The sequence below is a fragment of the Balaenoptera borealis genome (genome assembly GCF_965194805.1).
Source record: "Balaenoptera borealis genome assembly, chromosome: 3".
In the NCBI taxonomy this organism is placed as follows: domain Eukaryota; kingdom Metazoa; phylum Chordata; class Mammalia; order Artiodactyla; family Balaenopteridae; genus Balaenoptera; species Balaenoptera borealis.
In genome coordinates this window covers 106,065,840-106,086,378 of record NC_138866.1, presented here as the reverse complement: position 1 = coordinate 106,086,378, position 20,539 = coordinate 106,065,840, and the positions used below count along the sequence as shown (strand labels likewise).

Below are 20,539 nucleotides of genomic sequence, written 5' to 3'. Positions count from 1 at the left end.
ATGTAATATATGGGTTCATATTCAAAACTGTACAGTTATCCCAATATATCTTCTATAGACTTTTTTTGGATCCAGGATTTAATTAAGGTTTAATTCATGATAATGATATTAAGTCTCTCTAGTCCCTTTTATCTCCGATAGATTCTCATTTTTCTTAAATAACATTGAATTTATTAAGGGAGCCTGGCTGATTTTTTGTAGACAGTCCTACATTTTGGCTTTTTCTGTGTCCTTATTACTAGATTCAATTAAACAAGTTTGGCATGAATATTACTGGTAACATTGTTTACTTCTGAACTGTATCACATCAGAAGTCACATAATACCAGGCTGCCCACTGTTGGTAATGCTGAATCAGATCACCTGGTAGAACTACTGGCTACCATATTGTGGCATATTGTACCTTTAGAGTCAGTAAGTGATCAGTGAGGTAATACTCTTGAGCTCACATGAATATACTGCTCCACAGTAATCTTCCACCAATTAGTGTTTGCATTCATTGATGACCTGACCTGGGGGTTACAAAGCAGAGATTTTCTAAATTTATCAGCCGATGTCATATAAAGAAGAGCTTTCCCTTCTATAATCTCTCTCTGAATCTCTCTCTCTGATTATTACTATAAACCCATGAGGTTTTTTTTATTATTCAATGTGCCAGGGCTCATCCCTGTCATTAATTCTTTTTAATGTTGAAATTTTTCCATTTTTACCAGTGAGAGCCCTTTCAAACAGGCTACTGGGTCCTTTGATATGGCCCAATTCTCCATGTTCCCAGAGCCCTGCTTACACTTCTGGAGCCTAACACTCGAACGATCACATCCTCTTGGTTTATTTATACGTCTGTCTCACCTGCAAAACGACGAGTTTCTCAAGGCAAGGCCAAGGTCAGAGTTATCTCTGTGGCCCAGCGTGTAGCACAGCAGCTGGCACCAAAACGTCTGCGCAACTCCTCCTCCCTGCAGCCGGGTGCCCTTGCCGTGCCAGAGCTGCCGCTGGCTGCACCTCTCCAGGCAACCCCTCCACCATGTGAGCGGGGCCTCCGGCTCCAGCCACAGGGAAAGGCTCAGGCCCCACCGGCAGCTCACAATGGGCCCTTGGACTCAACAGGATGAGGCTGTTTCAGGAAAATCACGTTCCCAGCCACAGCACCTGTCACTAAGGCCAGCACTCCTGGAGCCTCAAGGCCACACGGAGCCTGCATTCACCAAGAAGCAAGAGCAGGGACAGAAGGCAGCAAAGCAGCCTGACTTCTGGGAAGATGGCAGACGGGGAGCAAGTTCAAGAGGGCCTTTCATCACACAGCTGCTGACATGCAGGCTCTGTGAATAGCCTGGATGGAGGATGGCAGGAAAAGGGGTTAAAATAAAAGAGTACAAAGACGGGAACTGGCCAGGGCTTCGCTTCAGAGATGGCTTACCTTCTCTCTTCTTTCAACCTTCTTTTCACTTGGCTCAGACACTGGACTTTCAGGAGGTACGGTCAGCCGTAGTCTGCAGACATTTGCCTAAGAGAGACGAGAGAAGAGGCCTGTTATGAACCTGCATTTGGAGCAGCCGGATGACCTGGGGCTTCTCAGAGCCTCTTTCCCCTCCTTAGCAATGGTGATGATGGTACCAATCTCACAGGGGACGCTGGGGTAAGACCAGCCTTTGCCTGGCCCATCACAGGCACTCATCACCTCACTGCTTATGTTTTATGTTTTCCTTGTTTAGGAAACTACTGAATAGTTTCACAGAGTTCAAACATTTTTTGAAATGGCTCATGTTCCGTGACAGTACAGAACGATCTGATTTCACAACCATGGGCCAAAATACAGCTAGAAGGATAGAGGCCAAACTATACACAGTGGTGATGGGGTAGGAGGGTGCTTTCTACTTGACTCTGTGTTGGCTTTTCCTATAACAGACATGTACAAGTTTAATCACAACATTTTTTAAAAAGTCTATATACCCATGTCCACAGCAGCATTATTGACAACAGCCAAAAGGCAGAAACATCCCAAATGTCCATCAATGCATGAATGAATAAAATATGGTACGCACATAGAACACAATATTCTACAGCCTTATAAAGGAAGAGAATTCTGACACATGCTACAACATGGAGGAAACTTGAGGACATTATGCTAAGTGAAATAAGGCAGGCACAAAAGGACAAATCCAATATGCTACCACTTACATGAGGTCCCTGGTGTAGTCAAATTCATAGAGACAGAGAGCAGAATGGCGGTTGCCAGGGGCTGAGTTATCCTTTAACGGGTATGGAGTTTCAGTTCGAAAAGATGAAAAAATTCTGGAGATGGATGGTGGTGATGGTTGCACAACAATGACAATGTACTTAACGCCACATGATGTTTATTTCACCCTATTGTCACAGCCTGGTCCTACTGTGACATTTTCCAGACAGAAGTGATCCTACCATTAAAACAACAACAACAACAAAACCCCAGAGGGCCAAAGCAGCACCCAGAGTGCCCAGCCCACAGCCAACTGCACTCAGGAGAGCACTGCTTGTCCCTGTTATGGGTTGAATTGTGTCCCCCTAAAATGTATTATGTTGAAGTCCTAACCCCTAGCACCTCAGAACGTGACTTTATTTGAAAATAGGGTCTTTATAGAGGTTACAGAAGTTAAAATGAGGTCATTAGGGTGGGTCCTAATCCCAAATAACTGGTGTCCTTATATAACGGGGAAATTGGGAGACAGACACACATACAGGAAGAACACCATGTGAGCATGCGAAGGAGAAGGGCCTGGAACAGACCCTTCCCTCACAGCCCCCCTAAGGAACCAATCCTGCTGACACCTTGATTTTGGACTTCTGGTCTCCACAACCGTGAGACAATACATTGCTGCTGCTTAAGCCACCTGGCTTGTGGTACATTTTTGCAGCAACCCTAGCAAACTAATACACCCCGCAACCTGGTTTGCAGGGTCACAGATCTGCACTGGTCCACAGGGCAGCTTCTGAGCAAAAGTACCCTGCATCCAAGAAGCCCAGGGTTGGATATGATTGTAAAAGACCTTTGAATGCCAACCTGCCAGCCTACGAAGGAACCCCCTCACCCAACAGTGTACCTGGCAGGTGGACACCCAGACTGAGGGTAACATTTTCCATGTACAGGTGAGAGCACATTTGGGACACATCAGCACTTCCACACACACCTCTGCCTCCCTCTGAGGTACCCCATTTTGCTCCCTGACACCTCTAGCTTCCTGATAATGAACTTATAAGTTCTTCCTCAGAACTCCTACCTAATGGACCCAGGGTGCCCTCAGGGACTGCAACAGAATTCCCTTTACTCTTCACAAGCCTGAACCTCCTTTCTTCTGCACTAAACAACCCCAGTTCTTTCAGTCATGTGATTTGGTTTCAAGATCCTTCTTCATCCTCACTCTCCTCTGGGCAAGCTTTGACTCCAGGAACCCCAGGGTGAGATGTGGCCTGACACACGGCCAACTTTGCAATAAACCTTCAAAGCTCATCGCCAGTCATGCTGGCCAAAGAGAAACCAAGCCATCCCAGCACGTAGCTCTCTTAGCTGGCAATCCACAACACTGATGGGAATCCGAGGGCCTCCAGAGAAAGGTAACCCTTTGACTTCAGGCCACTTGGACTGGCTGAAAACAGCTGGCATTTGCACAGACATCAAAGTGTAACTCACACCCGGCAGGTAATCCTAGCCTGTGATGCTCAATAATCTTGTCTGGTAGGCTGGATCTGAGCCACAGCACAGTTTTGCAGAGAAAAGGAAGGGCTTTTCTCCTGCATCACATCACACACACACACACACACACACACAGAGTGTGCGCACACATGTATATACCTACACAGATGCACACGCACATACACAGGTTCCAACACCTACTAGGCTGTGTTGATTATGAGCAAGCTATTTAATCTCTCTGAATCTCAAGGGTAAAAGGCAGGTAAAGGAAGATGTCTGGCACATAGTAAGCCTCTGTCAGTGTTAGATATTTTTATTATTATCTAGATATTATCATCATCCTACAAACTCCAAAATGATATAGGCTTAATTGGCTTCCCGGCTCTGCTTTCCATAATACTAAACAATTTGGTCAACGGATCTAGTGGGTATTAGTACTGCAAGTGATACCTTTTTTTAGGCTGATTGCCCTAGAGGGGTAATCCCTAATGGCAATAATTTTCAGAATAAACTAAAAAACTGAAGAAAAGACAAGGCCCAGAAGGGACCTCATGGGTCCAATCACTCAAAATGAGAAGTCCCCTCCCCCTGATTGAGACAATTCTTTATTTGTCCACTCAGAACTCCGATATTCCTCAACACACTTCCTGAAAGTCTCCCCGAGCCATGTATACCCTACGGTATGCAAAGCCGCAGGATAAAGAGAATGCATTTCTCTAAACTATCAGTTTTACCTGGTGATAGGTAATGAATTAAAATAAAATGAACATGTAAAATAAACATCTGACTTCAAAGCTATCTGGCAGGTGCAGCAGGTGCTTGCGGCTACACCCAGGCCCCTGTGTAGAGTGTTTACTCTTGTCGTTAGAAGTGCTTTTATGGAAACAGTAAGGCATGGATTACACGTGGTGCTTGCATCCTGTAATCAGTGCTGACCCACAGATGGACTGACTATACAGATGCAATTCAAACCCAGCTTGGAACAGGATCAGACCCTTCCTAATAAGATGGTCAAATGTACTGTCACATGAAAAAAAGAAAGGTGCTGGGGGAAAAATGTTAACAATAACTCCATTTTTGTTTTTTAAATACAATCTGATAATTTGTGTAGATTTGTGGGGGGAAAAAAATGTCTTTAAGGAAACACAACCAGCTGCTGCTGGTGGTAGTGGTGGCGATCTTTGGAAAGTGGGATTTCTGCGATGTCTACACCTGTTCCAAGTATGTGTAAGTTTTTAAATTAAAAATCGTAGTAGTCATAGCAAAAATAAAGATTGAGAGCAACTATATCAGACAGAGAGAGAGAGAGAGAGATCAGTCCTTCCTAGACCCACAGGACTGCTTCAGGAGCAGCAAAGAGAACATCCCAAAGGTCTAAAAAGTACTCTGAATTTCTTTACAGAAGCACTAAGTAACCCCTGAATGCATCCGATAGGTTGAGCCAGTAGAGTTTACCTCCCTTTAGTCATTCACTTTCAGGAATCTCCCCATGGGAAAATGTCCCACTGAGTAAGACCAAGGCAGTGTTGCTTATCTCTCTGAGCATTTTACGATGCTGACCTTCATGGTTTCCTGACACTCAGGTACATAATACCCACAGCAGCCCAGGCCGGACAGTACCTGAGAGGCAGGTAAGGTAGTTTATTCCCAGGGGTTCCCACGGCAGCTGGCTCAGCCTTGTGTTCTGAACTTTGAGGAGAGCTGAATCTAACTTACCCTGAACACTACTGCTGGACCAGCCGTCCCTATAAGAAAGGGTCCCTTCTAGTGCATCAAAAGCAGGAAGATGGACTTAGTGTACTTCAAGTACTGAGCACCCACCTCTTGTAAAATACTTTTAAGGGCTATGAGGGTACTAATATGGAAAAGAAACAGCCATGCCCATAGAGGCTCATAATCCAGAAACACACCCACAAAGGGCAATCAAGAGCACTTGGTATAGCCAATATAATATTGGGAGAGACAGGGTAGTTTGTGGTTAAGGCACGATGGAACTGCACTTCTGGGCTCCAATTTTGGTTCTGACACCTACTAGCTATGAAACCTTTGGAAAGCTACTTAATCTTTATTGCTTCAGTTACTTTAGTTGTAAAACACGGCTAACAATACTGCAGAACCACTCTCTTGAAATTGTGGTGAGGATTAAATAAACTAATGAAAAAACTAATGAAAAGGGCTTAGAACAGTTAGAACTGTTAGGCTTAGAACTTAGTTAGGGCTTAGAACTCTGTAAGTTGTCTTTTTTACCCTGGGAATATAGGAAGGAGAACAATCATCTTAACTGGAGGTGGGAGTACGTCGGAAGGCTCCTAGAGATGACATTTGAGCTGGGTATAGAAAGACAGAAAGGACTGCTTGGGTCAGTGAGGTTGGGAGAATCCATCATCAGAATAACAACAGACAATTACCAGGCAAGGCAGTCATTCCAGGCTGGCCAAAGGCATAGACATTGGCATGTTCTGAAAATGGTAAATGGGCCTGCAGCCTGAGCAACAGTGGGGGAGGAAAATGGACAAACAGGTAGGGGCCAAACTCTGAGAAGCTACAAGTGCCTGATGGAAGACATGGGGGAGCCATTTAAATTTCTGGAGGAAGGGACTAACACCCAAACCTGAGTTCAGTGATTCAATAGCAATTATTGAGTACCTCCTATTATGTTCCACACCCAACAACATGGACTGGATAGGGGGAAACAGGGCTCCCAAGTAGGCTTTGTACCTTAATTGCTTTTGTAGCCCTTACAGCGCTCAGCATAGTATCAACACATAATAGGCCCTGCTCAGTAAATGTCAGTGTGGGTTTCTTTTTAGGTTGAACTAAAACACGGTAAGGAGAATGTACCTGAAACTCCCAAGAGAGCCTTCCACTTTCTTCAAACCAACCCCCACGGGAGGAATAGCAAGGCAGGGGCAGTGAGCATTCAAGCCTCTTCCACAAGAAGATACACAACCGAGCCCTTGTCTGCAATCAGGGCACCTAGGAGCAAAGCCGGGCCTCTGGGGACTTGTTTCTGACCCCCTTTGTGGAGGCAGAAAGCTGGTCCCCATGGAGGGGGGATTCTGGGATCCACGTACCATCATGCTCTCAGCTTCAGGTACCTGGGCTCACCCAAGGGAAAACTGTCCCTCTCAAATAAAAAGGGGTGAAGATGACCTAGGGAGGTGCCGGGTTTGCTCATCAGTTTACGAACATGGATTTCCCTAAGGAAATGAGCCAAGTGCATTTACACTTCCCTCAGGCCTGGTCCACTTTGTGACCGTGGGACCCTTGCCCAGCTCCGCCTAACAACAGAAGGTGTGGCCACTAAGGTTGTGGCTGGGAGGACGGACACCACAATCCCTCTGCTCAGCACAAGCATAAAATCTCTGGAATACACAGGCGGGACAGGGCCTGCCCCGTCTGAAGTAGGCCTCTTACTTTGAAGTAGGCTTTGGTCCTGAACTTGCAGGCCTGATTATCTACATCAGGGTGGGGCAAATTTTTTCCGTAAAGGGCCAGATAGTAAACACTGAGGGTCTGCAAGCCCTGTAACAACCATTCTTAGCTCAGAGTATACAAAACAGGTAGAGGGCTGGATCTGACTACGGGGTTGTAGCTTGCCAACCCTTAACCTACGTACTTGGACACTTCTTCCAGGCGGTATAAAGTGTCCTGGAACCCCCTATTCTGTGTCAGGGCTGACTCCAGACAAAATTCATAAGTAAGAGGATGGTGACTTCTCCTTCCTGCTCTAGCTAGCTCATCTGTACCAGGCTCACCATGTGCCCCGAATGCCAAGACCCAGAGAGAAAAACACAGGTACGAACACACACAGACACCAGTGTGACCTGGTGTGTTATGACTCCTCCACCCTGACCCCCACCACCACCTTGCCCTTCCACCAAGGCAAAGGGACCTTTCAGAACACAGGCCCAGGACTGTCTGCATTTCCAGGAAAGCTGTCTGGGAGAGCAACCCTGGAAGGAAGAGTTCCAATCCTTGGCCGCACATTAGAGTCACCCGGGGAGCTGCCTGAACAATGCTGATGTTATTCTCTACTTTCCAATGTTCTCATTTAGATGGTCTGGGCTGGGGCCTGGGCAGAGGTATTTTAAGCTTCTCGGTATTCCGTGCGTAACCAGAGTAGAGAACCACTCACTTAACCAAAGGAATGAAACTCCAACAGTGCAACAGGATGAAGCACCTGGAATACTTGGAGGCCTTCCCAGAGCTGTCAAACTCCTCACCTGGGCCGACACTTCCATCCACAGGACACCTGCTTCCTGCCCAGGTGGGCCAGAGGTCACGGGCTGGCTTCATCCCAAGCTTCTCTTCCTGTTTTCCCGTTTGCCAGCTCAGTGTTAAGTGTGGCTGTTTGAGGACCCTGGTGACACTCTTCCTTTTAAGCACCTATTACACCAGGCTTGGGGAGGCAGGGTCCTGAAACCTTCTCAAGTAGCTAATCATAGATAGGAGCAATGATGGGGTGCACAGGCCTCTAGGGGAACACGGAAGAGGGGGTTCAGAGCAGACTTCCTGGAGGAGCTGACCCTTCATCAGAGGCGAGGAACAGCATCAAAAGCTTGGGGAACAGCAAGTAATTGGGGACATCCGCAAAGAGTATGCATGAGGAGGGGGAAGGGGAAGGCAAAGGCCAGATCAGAAGGCCCTGGGTACTAAACTAAGGGGGTTTGTGCTTGTTCCTGGGGGTACAAGACTGAGGGGGGTCTTGAAGTAGAGGAGCTAGGTAACTGCATTTTAGAGGGATCACTCTGGCCTTAAAAGACAAAGAACAGTCAACAAGGTGACTGACATTTAGGAAATATCACTCTTCTAAGGAGGGAAAGAGGTAAGTACCTCTGTGTTACTATTCTGTGTGCTGGGGAATATCTACCAGGACAGTTTTCGGCTGAGAGAGATGGCTGCAGGAAGCAAGAAGACCGTAACACACGTAATCACTGAAAGTATTATATTTTAGATCGAAACATTTCAACTTGGTCTCTAGTTAGTTGGCCCAGGATCCACAGCTCCCTGCACTCAATTCTACAATTTTTGAGGCTGACCTGAAAGGGTTTCCTAAGTGACCAGAAGCTCAGTGGTAACACCCAGCCTCCGGATCTCAGGTTTCCTTAAGAATCCCCAGAACTCAGGTCCCTTCATCCTACACCTGACACAGCGAGATGGGTGAACCAAAGTAGAGAAGTCAGGACATTTTTTTTCTGAGCCTACAACTATCAATTCTTAGTGGCAGAGGCTTTTTGGCTAAAACCCCTCAACTGGGATCAGGAGGTCCCAGGGGAGCAGCCAACTGTTTCCTGAGTACAGCGGGCCCCCTGCCCATCCCCTCCCTGGGGGATGCTGCAGCCAGCTTCCTCCCACCAGACGCTGAGGTCCCACAATGCCCAGTGTCCCTTCCTCAGAGCCCCATAGGATGATACAGAAGTTATGCACATAGATGTTTCTGTGAAAGGAAAAGGAAGTGAGGTAAACACCTGTCTGACCCATTCACCGGCCAGCTAAGGAGAATTCTTTCTTTTGAGCCTATCAGACAGAAATGGGACCCAGGAGAGTGAGGAAGTAATGACTGAGCAGCCCATTCCAGCTGTGAACGGAGGAAGCCTTTGCCAAATACAAAGAAATATTGGCAAGAGCAGGCCACGAGACAGTCCTATCCCTGTGGCCTTGTTGGGTTTGGTTTTGTTTTTATGTGCCACTGAGGGGCCACGATACCAGTAACAGTAGCCAACAGTCTCTTATTATCGACAGAGCATGGTGCTGGGGGAACCCTTGACAAGTCTATCATCTCACACCACCCTCGCTGAACAGCTCAACCAAATATATCTGGCTGCCCAAAGCAACACGTGCCTTCCCCCCAAAGCACACAACCTGGCTACACCACTGACCTTTCACTGCAAAGTCTCATTCAGTGGGATTAGCTGCATTTACAAAATCCCTTTCCAAATCACAAAGCAACGTCAACCTTTTAAAAAATGTTTATTCTCCAAGGTCATCAACCTGTCTATGGTTATTCTCCAGCCAATTTATCTTCCTGCTGTTGCCATAGATAAAACTATTTTTAGTGCACAACTGGTTTGAAGGCAGATTTTTTTTTTTAATTTTATAACCCCTGCTGGTTGGCATCCATAAATGCCTCTCAGAGCTTTGTTTATCAGCTGACAGAAATTACTCTCCCACCTGTTTTTTTTTTTTTTTCCCTTGAGAGATTTCAGATAAGAAGGAAGTACAAATTGTAGGTGGCAGCTATTGAACAAAGGATAACTAGTGACAGTCTGGTCTGGCCATACCACCCTGGTGGCTGACTCAGAGAACTCCCTGCTCAGTGTCAGCTGTCAGCGCCATTTCTGGTTGGCTTGAACGCCTGGATCAACACATCCTGGTTCCCCTGCAGTCCCTAATTTGGTAAGCTCTTTGGATGAAACAGAAATGTTATTTTAATGGCTAACTTGTTACTGTTCAAGACCATCACTTGTCCAATATCTCAGAGGAAAGACAGAACAATACAGAGTTTATTGAAAAACTTTCAACTTAGGGAACACTTTTTTGCTTTTCACTTGTTTGGTCTACAATTTTATTTTCAAGGCATCCTGTTCTTGTTTTTCCAAAAAATAAGTGTTTTGCCCTGAAGCAGGTCCAATACACCACTGTTATACAGTATATGCCAAGAGTCCCATTTAGAAGAATCATATTTCCTTTTTTTCAGTATCTCAGTGATGTCAATTGCCTCACAAAGTCCCACTCATCCTGCAAGACTAAACACAAATGTCTCCTACAGAGGGAGGCCTTCCTCAGATGCTTCAAGAAGAACCTTTTCTTTTAGCTTCGACACAACCTTGTCAACACTCTACCCCACTATTACAACCATCACTTTGTATATGGTAGTCTGTGACAATGTCTGCACCCACAGTTAGAGTGGACCCCAATATCTAGCCCTGCTATAGATCACACAGATCTATAAACATTGTTTAATAAACCAATTAATCAAAGATCATAGTTTACACACACACACACACACACACACACACACAGTACTTGTGCCACTTGCAAATCCTGAGCAGAGCTGGAAGTCATAAAGGGGACCCTAGAAACTTTAGATATCTTCTTTGCAGAACCTACCCATGTGCTCAGAGCAGCCCTACACGGTCTGATTCAGGGCGCAGACCCCTTCAGTCCAAAGTATTTCAGTTGTCTTATTCAAAGAGCAAAGCCTTCTCAGTAGTGTGTTCATTGTGCCAGACACCACAGCACTTATAACTAAAGAAATACTTGAAAGTAAATATTTGATAAAAAAAACTTCAGAAAAGTTACCTATTATACTAGTCACATTTCATCCACCCATTATCACTTTAGCCACCCAACTAGTACCCACTCTGGAGGGGGACCTAGAGAATTTAATGCAATCTGGTCTCATGTATGACCCTGTCCAGGCTCAGGGCTAGCTTTTCAGTGACTTCATTCTTTCTCAGTCATAATTATGTTCCAACTGAGAAGGATTTCCCAAAAAAAAGGCAAATACCATCTTGGTGTAAGGCTGGGACTGTGGTTGGAAACCCACTTGGACCTAATGGGGATCTTTCTTTATGAAGCTAATGATTGGACAATCAGAGTTCTGTCAGCCCTAAGTGGTGCACGTGCACATATCTGAACCCATCACTTGGCCCAGACCCAGGAGTAACACAGAGTCTTTCTTCCAGAGCTAAAGAAAAACAGCACTGAAGACGACTGCTAGTCACTTGGTTGAGGTATACAAAATCAAATAAGCACATCTACAAGACTAGAAAACAGGAGTACCAAAGGGGGCCCTGGCTTGGACTTGCCTACTTGTTTAGCTAAACCTAGGGGAAATATGATTAGAGAAGTCTCAACCTCAGAAAAGTACTCACCCAAATGATGAGTAGTGAACATCATAATGAACAGATGAACCAAAAAGGCACAAACCAAAGCCCTGGCAGTATGCTCTGAGGTACCAGTCTTGGAAGAGATATAAAATGGGAACGATGTGGCTAGCATTTCTTTCACAGAGCATCTGGAGAGATGAGAAAAGATGCAACAAAGATGGCAAAGAAACATCACTTCCAAAGGGCAACCTAGGTGAAGATGGTGCCCACTGTGCTAATACTTAAATCAGAAAGAAGAAAGCAGTTTGCATAAACCCAAGTCCCACAACTGGGCTCCTAGGTGGCCAGCAGCTAATTTCTACTCTGTATTGATAAAAATGAAGCCTACCTAGATTAAGCGCACTCCAAATCAGTGTTACTCTATCACGAGGGGGGGCAAGTGGCCCTTTCTTTTCATCGCTGGAAAGAGGAAAGTTTGGGTGTTAAAGACATTCATTACCTTTGAGTCTCAAGATAGGGACAATGCAGAAAGTTTCCCTTGCTTTTTAAACTGGTGCCACCAATACACTTGGCTTGATAGGCGAGGCAGGAAGGGGAGGAAATCTCTGGGAATTCCCTAAAGTCCCCTAAGCCCTTCGAGCCAGTGCGGCGCCTCTGGGGCGTAGAAAAGAAAGGTCTCGTTCAGAGCTGAGACAGGACCTAAAATTGAGTCCAGGTGGGGCGTCAGGGCCAAGGGACCGGTTTCCGTGCCTCTCTATCCCCAGACCCCGACAGCCGGGCGGCCTGGACAGGAAGCGGGACAGCTGCTACTCACCCTCCTGTTGGGCGCCCCGGGAGCGCTGGAGCCGCCGCTCGAGAGCAGCGTGACTGTGGACGTGGAGCGCAGCATCCCTCAGCGGCGTTGGTGGCGGGCTCGGCGCGGTGCTTCTCGCGAGTGGAATAAGCCGGGGGCCGCCCCGCTGGAGGCGGGGAGGGTGGGGACCGCGCAGGCCAGTAGCGCCGGCAGGGGCAGCGCGGGGGCGGGGCTGAGGCCCGGCTGGGGGAGGAGCCGGGGCGGGGTCCCGCACTCGCTGGACTCGTCCAGCTGCATTTTCTGCCGAGGGCGCAGACCCAGCCCGTATTGGTCACCTACCTTCCCCCACGGCTCTGCGCCCTCCCAGGGTCAGTCCCGGGGCGGGACTGAGTGCGTACCAGGTGTCCCTTCCAGCAGCCAACACAATCCACGGGCCCCTATCCTGTGGAGTTTGCAATCTGGTGGGGATACCGAAAGATAACTGGTGTCGGTGCTTTGGTAGAAGAGATGATATCCGTGGGAGCTCACAACGTGGCCTTAGGAGTTAGCCTGGGCAGGAAAAGTCTTCCCAGAGGAGGTGATAACTAGCCTAAGACCTGAAATACAAGTAGAAGCAAGCCAGGCATTGAATATTCATAACAACTGTTCATATTTATGTAATGGTTCCTGTGACCCCGGCTGCAAGTACTTTTCCTGTATTACCTCATTTAACCCTCACAACCACCCTTTGAGGTAGGCACTATTATTGTCCTGTATCCCCATTTTGCAGATGAGGACACTGACTCACCAAGAGATTAAGTAACAAGGCAGGGGCCCCACTGGCTGGAAAGTGGCAAAGCTAAGATGGACTGCACAGTCTGACCCTAGTGCCTTGCTTATCCACTCTGCTGCCCCCCTAGCAGAGGGAGGAGGCCAAAAAAACTGGCAAGCGCAAAGATGGTGGAAGGCAAGAGAAGGTTTGGTAGATTTTTTAGTAACTGAAAATACCACAGTGCAAGGGGCAAACGGTAGACAAGCAGCAGAAGGGCGCTGGGCCAGATCACGAAGAACCTGCTGTGCTTAGCTGAAGAGTTTGGCCTTTATCCTGAGGATAAATGTTTCTCAACAGGGGAAGACAATCCCTCTCCACTCACCCTTCAAAGCCCAAACACTCCCTCCCTACCAAGCTCTCCAGGACCCTCCTGCCCTGAACACTTACATCCATGAACCTCGATGCTTTTTGAGACCATGTCTTCTCAAAAGAAGAGTCATCAGTGTGTGTGTGTGTGTCTGTCCCCTTCCCCCATGGTGAGCTTCTGGAGAGTGAGGGCCCAGCCTCACCCTGCTCTGAATTCTCAGTGTGGCACCAACACAGAAGATACTCAAGGAACGTAAGAACTGTTGCTGAACAGAATTCCAACTGATCCTCTGAGATTTGCTCCTTCTGCAGATGAGGAAACTGAAGCCAGAGTATCTAAGGGACTTTCCCAATGTCACACAGCCTGTGCTTTAACATCTCTGTCACCATCATCATCCCAGCTATGTCTGCATTCTACAACACTCGCTTCATATGCCTTTTCTCAGCAAAGTCTCACCGTGACCAAAAACGTGGATACTGTTATCATCCCATTTTACAAATGAGGGAACTGAGACCTAGGGGCATTAGGTTAACTGGCGAACAGCTGGGACTAGACCTCCAATATTCTAACTCCAGGTCTACTTTTTTTTTTTTTTTTTTAACTATAGACCTCCGGCATCTTCCTATCCACCCACCCTTCTAAAAAGAGGTCATTCATGAGAGGTCTTTCCCCACGTTATTTCCATGAAGGCCCCTTTTCTTGGGAGAGTTTTATGTGACTAAAAGATGGGTCTGCCTTTCAATAAAACGTGGTCAACGTTGTGCTAGTTTCGGTGTACAGCACTTCAATAAAAAATTTTAAAAAAAATAAAAAGTTGTCAAAACACAGCTGTTGAAAGGCAATATGGGTTAGAGATATCTGCATGATTACCTCAGTAGAAAGATGCTAATGATTATTGCTGTTATGTTGCCTTGAGGTTCTCCTTTCTAGGAAATGGGCAGCTGTTCAGAGTCAAAATAACCTGGCATCACCGATGTTTATTTATATTATGGCAAACACCCAAGTGATCACTCAAGATGGAGTCAGCATTTGAGAGGAAGGGTGGGGCATGGATTCATTTCTCCATTATCCAAGTTTTTTTCACATTGTTAATCCTTTTTTATACTCTATTACACTTCATTACAAAAGCAGCAGACTACACGTTAGCTTGTGAGCTCTTGGTGGGAACTGGATCTTGTTTACATCCCTGCCTGCCCAGTGGCTAGAACAGTAATTGGCATGTTGTAAGTGCACAATAAATATTGAATGAGTGAAGAAATGATATTACAGAGTAATTGGCATGTTTCAAGTGCACAATAATGTTGAATGAATGAAGAAATGATATTACAGGGAGTTCCCTGGCCGTCCAGTGATTAGGACTGGGCGCTTTCATTGCCATGGCCCGGGTTCAATCCTCGGTCCGGGAAACTAAGATCCCACTAGCCACACGGCATGGCCAAATAAAGAAAGAAAGAAAGAAACAAAGAGAAAGAAAAAAAAAAAAGAAATGATATTACAGAGCAATACTTCAACTCACTCATGGCCAAGCAAAACTAAAACTAAGACCCTTGCTAACCCAGCTTCTAAGGTAGGCAGGGTCTCCAAGCAGGTTGCCAGCTGAAGCAGCCAGAGCCCCAGGATTGTCCCAGCCAGGAAAGTTCCCCACGCCGGCTGTCACTAAGGGCTGCAGGTGGTGTGGGTGGGCAGATGCCAGGCTCTGGCTTATGACACAGCCCCCCCATGCCAGGCCAACACCTAAGGAACTGCAAGAGAGAGGGGAGTGGGAGCCCCCAGAAAGTGGAAAAGGAGAAGCAGCAGGAAAATAGGAAGACAAGTAGGGATGGAAAAACCAATGAAAAGGTAGATCTGGCAGAGGAAGGAAAAAGTCAAAAATGAAGTCATAGTCTAGGAACTAGGACTTCTATGAAGAGTTCTGGGAGAAGAAGATCAAAAGGAAGGATTGACCCTTTTTGAAAGAGGAGTCAAAGGCCAAGCACTTCTGCCCCCGCCAGAAGTCCTCCTGGTCTAGAACTGTGAGTAGGAAGAGGGCAGACATGGGGGGCAGGGATGGGGCTCTGGTAGGGACAGCCTCCCTGCTTGCTCCCTTTCAGCACTGCCCCAGCCTACTCTGGGCCCTCCCTGAGCACTGGTGACAGAGGAGTGCCACTGGGCTGGAGGGAAGAGATGCTATAACAGAACTCTCAGCCGCCACCCATTCCCATCCACAGTAATAGCCACATATGCCTAAAAGCTGTCCTAAATTTCTCTGCTGAAGCACAGGTCTGTAGAAAATTCTAGATGTCTGTATCAACACCCTTCATTTTCTTGAAATCAGTCACTAGATTGCACCTCCTTCTCCCGTCCCAGCTCCTAGACTTCTCTCTCATATGCTCCAGCTTCTGCTTTCTGAATTGTCCGTGTTACTCTCTACAAAACCCTCTCCAGACTCTCTATCGGCATCTTTCGTTGAGGAGCTTATGATGGGACCCATTTCTCCAGCAAAGTCCTAAGTGGCAAAGACTACCTTTATTTCTTGGCAGAACCAATCAGGAATGGAATCACTGAGCAGGACACAGAAGAGGTGAGCCCAAGCGATGCCTGGCTTGCTGGTATTTTTGCCCTCTGCACTCTTATGTCTCTGAGGCTTCTCTTTTTTTCCCCCTTCCATTCAGGTGTCACAACGTCCCGAAGTCCTGGCATATTCCCGTTCTCAATGCCAAACAGAGGCCAAACTTTCACAATACAGAAAGGACGCATTTCCAACCCAAGGGCAAGGGTATTGAATTACAAAGCTCCTCTGGATAAAGTAGAACAAGAAACACCCCATATTCACCGGGTGTCTGAGAAGCAGAGAACAGGGCCTAGAGATAAGGAAAGCAGACTGAGAGGAACCCAATACCCCAGCCAAGTCACCCAGATACGCAGAATTTATAAACCTGTCTAGACGCGGGGGCTGGAACCTGCTGCTGACCCACCCTGGGGAATACAACTCATTGAAGACGATCCTGTGCTTACCTGTTAACTCATGGATGAATGTGCAGCTGGCAGGCTAATAATAAGTCAATTCACTGAACAAATAGGTACCCAGCACCTACTATGTACAAGGCACTGGGGACATAGAGAGGAGTAAGACAGACCCTACTTTCTGGGAGCTCAACATCAATTTGGGAAGAGAGATGTGACCTTAGCAAAGTAAAATGCTAGCAAACACTTATACTGTACTGTGTTCAGAGGCTTAAAATACATAATCTCACTTAACCTTTCCAGCAACTCAGTGAGGAAGGTGCTATTATGTCCCCTATTTTGCAGATGACGGAATCACATCACAGGGAGGTGAAGTAACTTGTTCATGATACCAGCGCTAGTAAGTGGTGGATGGAGCTGAGCTTCAGCCCGAGTCAAGACGGCTCCAGAGTCTGTGTCCTTGACAGCTCACCTCCTATACTGGGAGAGGAGCCAGACTTGAAGTGTGTCCAAAGCACTCTAGTGGGCGGAGGACAAGGGAATCCAAGGCGCTGAGCTGCAGAGAGACGGACGGCTCCTCTGGGAAGGCGGCATGGAAGCTGGCACTGCAAAATGAGGAGGGAAAGGTCAGGGCATTCTAGACTGGGAGCCAAAGGAAACAGTGAGGTCAGAGGGTCCGGGAAATGTGTGTTAGCCTCTCTAGCTTGAATCTCAGAGCAAGAGGGAACGGCTGGAGACAAAGCAGGCTGGGGTTAGACTGCAAAGGGCCTTGAATAAAGTTGAGAATCGATCTGCAGGTGATGGGGAGCTAGTGAAGGTTTGCGAGCAGGGCAGTGACATGATGGGCAGCAGAGAGAAGAGCATGGATGGAAGGCAGAGACTGCAGGGCGAGTGCGTTGGGGTCTATAGGAATAGTACTGGTAAGAGGTAAAGAGGCTCTGAACAGAGGAGCCAGCGGTGGTGGAAAGGAAAGGAGGGGATGGATTCGAAAGGCAGAAAATCAACAAAACTTAGTGACCAACCAAAAGTTGGAGGATTCTTGTGAATTGTACGTTATGCTAGTGAGTAGTTGATCAGTAGTGCCAAAGACCCCTAGGGGAGGAGAATCAGTAAAGAAAAGGGATGGATAAAGGATAAGTGATTCCCTTTCTTAGCTCTGGGGCTCTGTCGTGCGTTAAACACAAAGTCTGGACACCCAGAGGAAGGCACCCTCCTGGCTTTTCCAAGTAGCCAAATGGGCTTGTAGTAGAAAACTTGCAGATGCAAAGGTGGAAATCTTATGTATTTATTTTTTCAGGAAGACATCCTGGTGCCTGTCCTTAAGAGGAAGCAGGCTTCACCCAATGTCAAAAAAAAAAAAAAAAAAAAAAAAAAATCATAGAAGGGAAAGAGTAAGTCAGGTGAGAAATGTTAAAGGAATTAGGGGCCTTCCTGAGCATATGGTACAAAGAACATCTCCTTTTGCCACCCCTGTACCTCCTTGAGTGATCTAGGAGTTTTGTTCCAAAAGATACTGACTTAGTGACTGGTCAGTAAATCTGTTGGGACCAGTTAACATATAAGTAATACCTGTATTTGAATCTATACCAAAAATAAAATCACTAATCTACAAAAAGGAATTGTTTTTGCTTTTTTTTTTTTTTAATAAAAAAGTCCTGAAATGTTTCTATGTATACTCATGTAGAATGGCTGATACATCTATTTATGCTATGACCACCATCTTAGGTGGGTTTTCCCAAAAGCAGACTTTGAACCAAGGATCCATGTGCAGGGGATTATTGAGGAAGTGCCCCCAGGAGAAACCAGGAAGGGAGTAGGAACTCAGAAAGGGGAAGAAGTCAGCAACGGCACCATCTTATGTAAAGTTCCAGATCCAGCCTGATCCCACCGGCAGCTCTGGAATGTCAGTTGCACCTCAGAGTTAGTCCTGCCTCCAGACAAAAGAGCTGGGCTTTCGTACTCCTACACTAGTCTGTCATTTTCTCGAATGGGGTAGAGGGTAGAGGAAGTATATAGCTCACAGGCACTGTGGCACTCCATAGGGGCAAAGAACCTCTATGTCCCTAATAAACACAGACTATTAGCATCAAAGCTACATGCAAGCTGGGAAACAGACACACAGAGCTGGTAAAGGATGGCTGAGAATATATGGGTGGGCACCAGCTGTGTCCACTGTATCTACATAAAATATGGATACATATACAGATACCGAGGTGTGTACAATAACATCACTGCTCAGAGCAAAGATCTCTGGAACAGCAATAACCTTAAACCACTGTATGGCCCAGAGAGTCTGGTACAAAACAGTGTGAGTACAGAGAGTCTGAAAGGGTCAGAGGAAGGAACACTCAATCTACTGATGCAAGAGGCAGGATCCCCAAATTCAAGAGGCTGGAGCAAGGAGCAGAATCTGACAAGATGGGATGCAGCAAGAATACATCTACGGTCCTTACCTTGCATCCAAAATCAACAGCAACACCAACAGAGGACACAGAGGACCAGGCTCAGCAGTGTCATGTACTAAGGCTGTCCGTGGAACTCAGCTGGGCCAGTAGCTCCACAGAAGCCCACCTGTCTATGACCCAGCACATGTCCTCTAATTTCAAGATGACTTCAGAGGAAGGCAGGGTCTGGAACCAGAAAGGCAAAAGTCCTCACTGTGCGGTGCTGGACCATGCCTGGGAAGTGGCCTTCAGTCCTGGTGCCACGGTTTAAAGGAACAAGGACCACCCAGATGATTTCAGAAGAACACGACACAGATGATATAAGAACTTGACACTAAATAATGAGATTCAGGTGGCAGAACTGGGAATATTGTCCCTAGAGAAGAAAAGACTAGGGTCAGGGTTGGGGGGGAGGGTTGTTTGGTGACTTCAATTCTTGAAAGCCTGGCACTGTGGCAGAGTGGTTAAACTTGTTCTGTGTAACCCAAAATGTAGAATGGGGCCCAGTAAAAGCTTCAGGGAGATGGAGTTCAATGCAATCTAAGAAATACTTTAATAGCCAGAGCTAGCCAAGGAGAGGGGATCAAGGAAAGAAATCGCTAAGGGTGGAAATGATGGGCAGGACCAACTTGTGAGGCAGGCAGGGCATTCCTCATCACTAGAGTGTGGCTCTAGCGGGCTCCCCAAGCCCGGCTGCACACTAGAGCCACCTGGGGTCTTGGTAACGATATATTTCTGGGCCCTGACACTCTGATTTAGTGGATCTGGGATGATGCCCAGAAATTCACATTCTAATAAGCTTCCCAAACTTCTTCTTATGCCATCAGCCAGCATTTGTGCGAGGACCAGGGTGAAGACATCTCATCAAGGATGACTAGAGAGAACTCAGGCATCAGGTAAGGAAGGGGGCATAGAGTAGATGCAGTTAGTCCCTTCAAATTCTAGAAATGTGTGGCCCTGGGATTGTGGAATTCTAGGTTTTGCATCAGGGAAGTCAGTCTGAGGAACAGTGTTTAACAAAGGGGGACTCTGGAGCCAAACTAACCAGAGTGTCTATTCAGGCTCTGCCACATATTAGCTGACGGGTCCTGGGTACGTCATCTCCACTCTCCAAGGCTTAATCTCCTCTCCTGTGAAATGGGAGATAATAGTACCACCTCTTAGAGTCATTATGAGGCTTGAATGGGAGTATAAAATATAAACGATATGACTATAGTATGTCGTGAAGTCCCTTCTAAAAAAAACTATGGATTGCCTGGTGATGTGTGGGGTAATGCTGGGTGTAAAGAGGACGGAACACTCCTTTTGATTTGGAACAACTTCTTCAAAGCTAGTATGTTGAGTGTTTCATACTACTGCTAATGTAAGATATTTGGAAAACAATAAAAGCGATTCTTTCCCTATATTTGGTTTGCTCTATTAAGAGAGATTAATAAAGAGAACTTATCTGCTCTTAGCATGTAACAAAAGAGGACCATATAACTTCACAACAAAACAGCATTCATTATTTTTTAATCCTAAGAAGATCAACAATACTCCTTAACATTATTTTCTGCCTTTATGCCTCTAATGATCTCATGCAAACAGGCCTCCTCTCACTGCAGCTGCTGAGGCAAGTATACAATTTACTATAAAACATGACATAGGGATATGAACAGTTACTTCTCTAAGTTCAGTTTACACTGCCCCAGGTATCCATCTGGCCCCGTCCTGCCTGCGGGGTCTTTCTGATACACCACT

At 46.6% G+C, this 20,539-nt stretch overlaps 1 protein-coding gene and 1 long non-coding RNA gene across 11 annotated transcripts in view; both read right to left on the bottom strand.

The window, feature by feature from the left end:
* MYZAP (myocardial zonula adherens protein) overlaps positions 1 to 12,489 on the bottom strand; it is a 99,363-nt gene extending 86,874 nt beyond the window's left edge. For 8 of the 10 annotated variants that reach the window (XR_014243419.1, XR_014243420.1, XR_014243421.1 and 5 more), the window contains exons 1-2: positions 12,316 to 12,449; positions 1,417 to 1,503 (exon numbers count right to left, since the gene is read on the bottom strand). Coding sequence is in view for 6 of the 10 variants with exons in the window: in XM_082388145.1 (XP_082244271.1) it covers positions 1,417 to 1,503; positions 12,316 to 12,390 (162 nt within the window). In the remaining 4 variants the exon portion in view is untranslated. Of the gene's footprint in view, positions 1 to 1,416; positions 1,504 to 11,889; positions 11,960 to 12,315 lie in introns of those variants that run through there. The other 2 variants (XM_082388141.1, XM_082388146.1) reach the window with 2 other exon arrangements.
* A 256-nt stretch (positions 12,490 to 12,745) lies between these two features.
* LOC309626840 overlaps positions 12,746 to 20,539 on the bottom strand; it is a 36,405-nt gene continuing 28,611 nt past the window's right edge. The window contains exon 6 of the long non-coding RNA XR_014243425.1: positions 12,746 to 12,890. This is a non-coding gene — a long non-coding RNA (uncharacterized lncRNA). The remainder of the gene's footprint in view (positions 12,891 to 20,539) is intronic.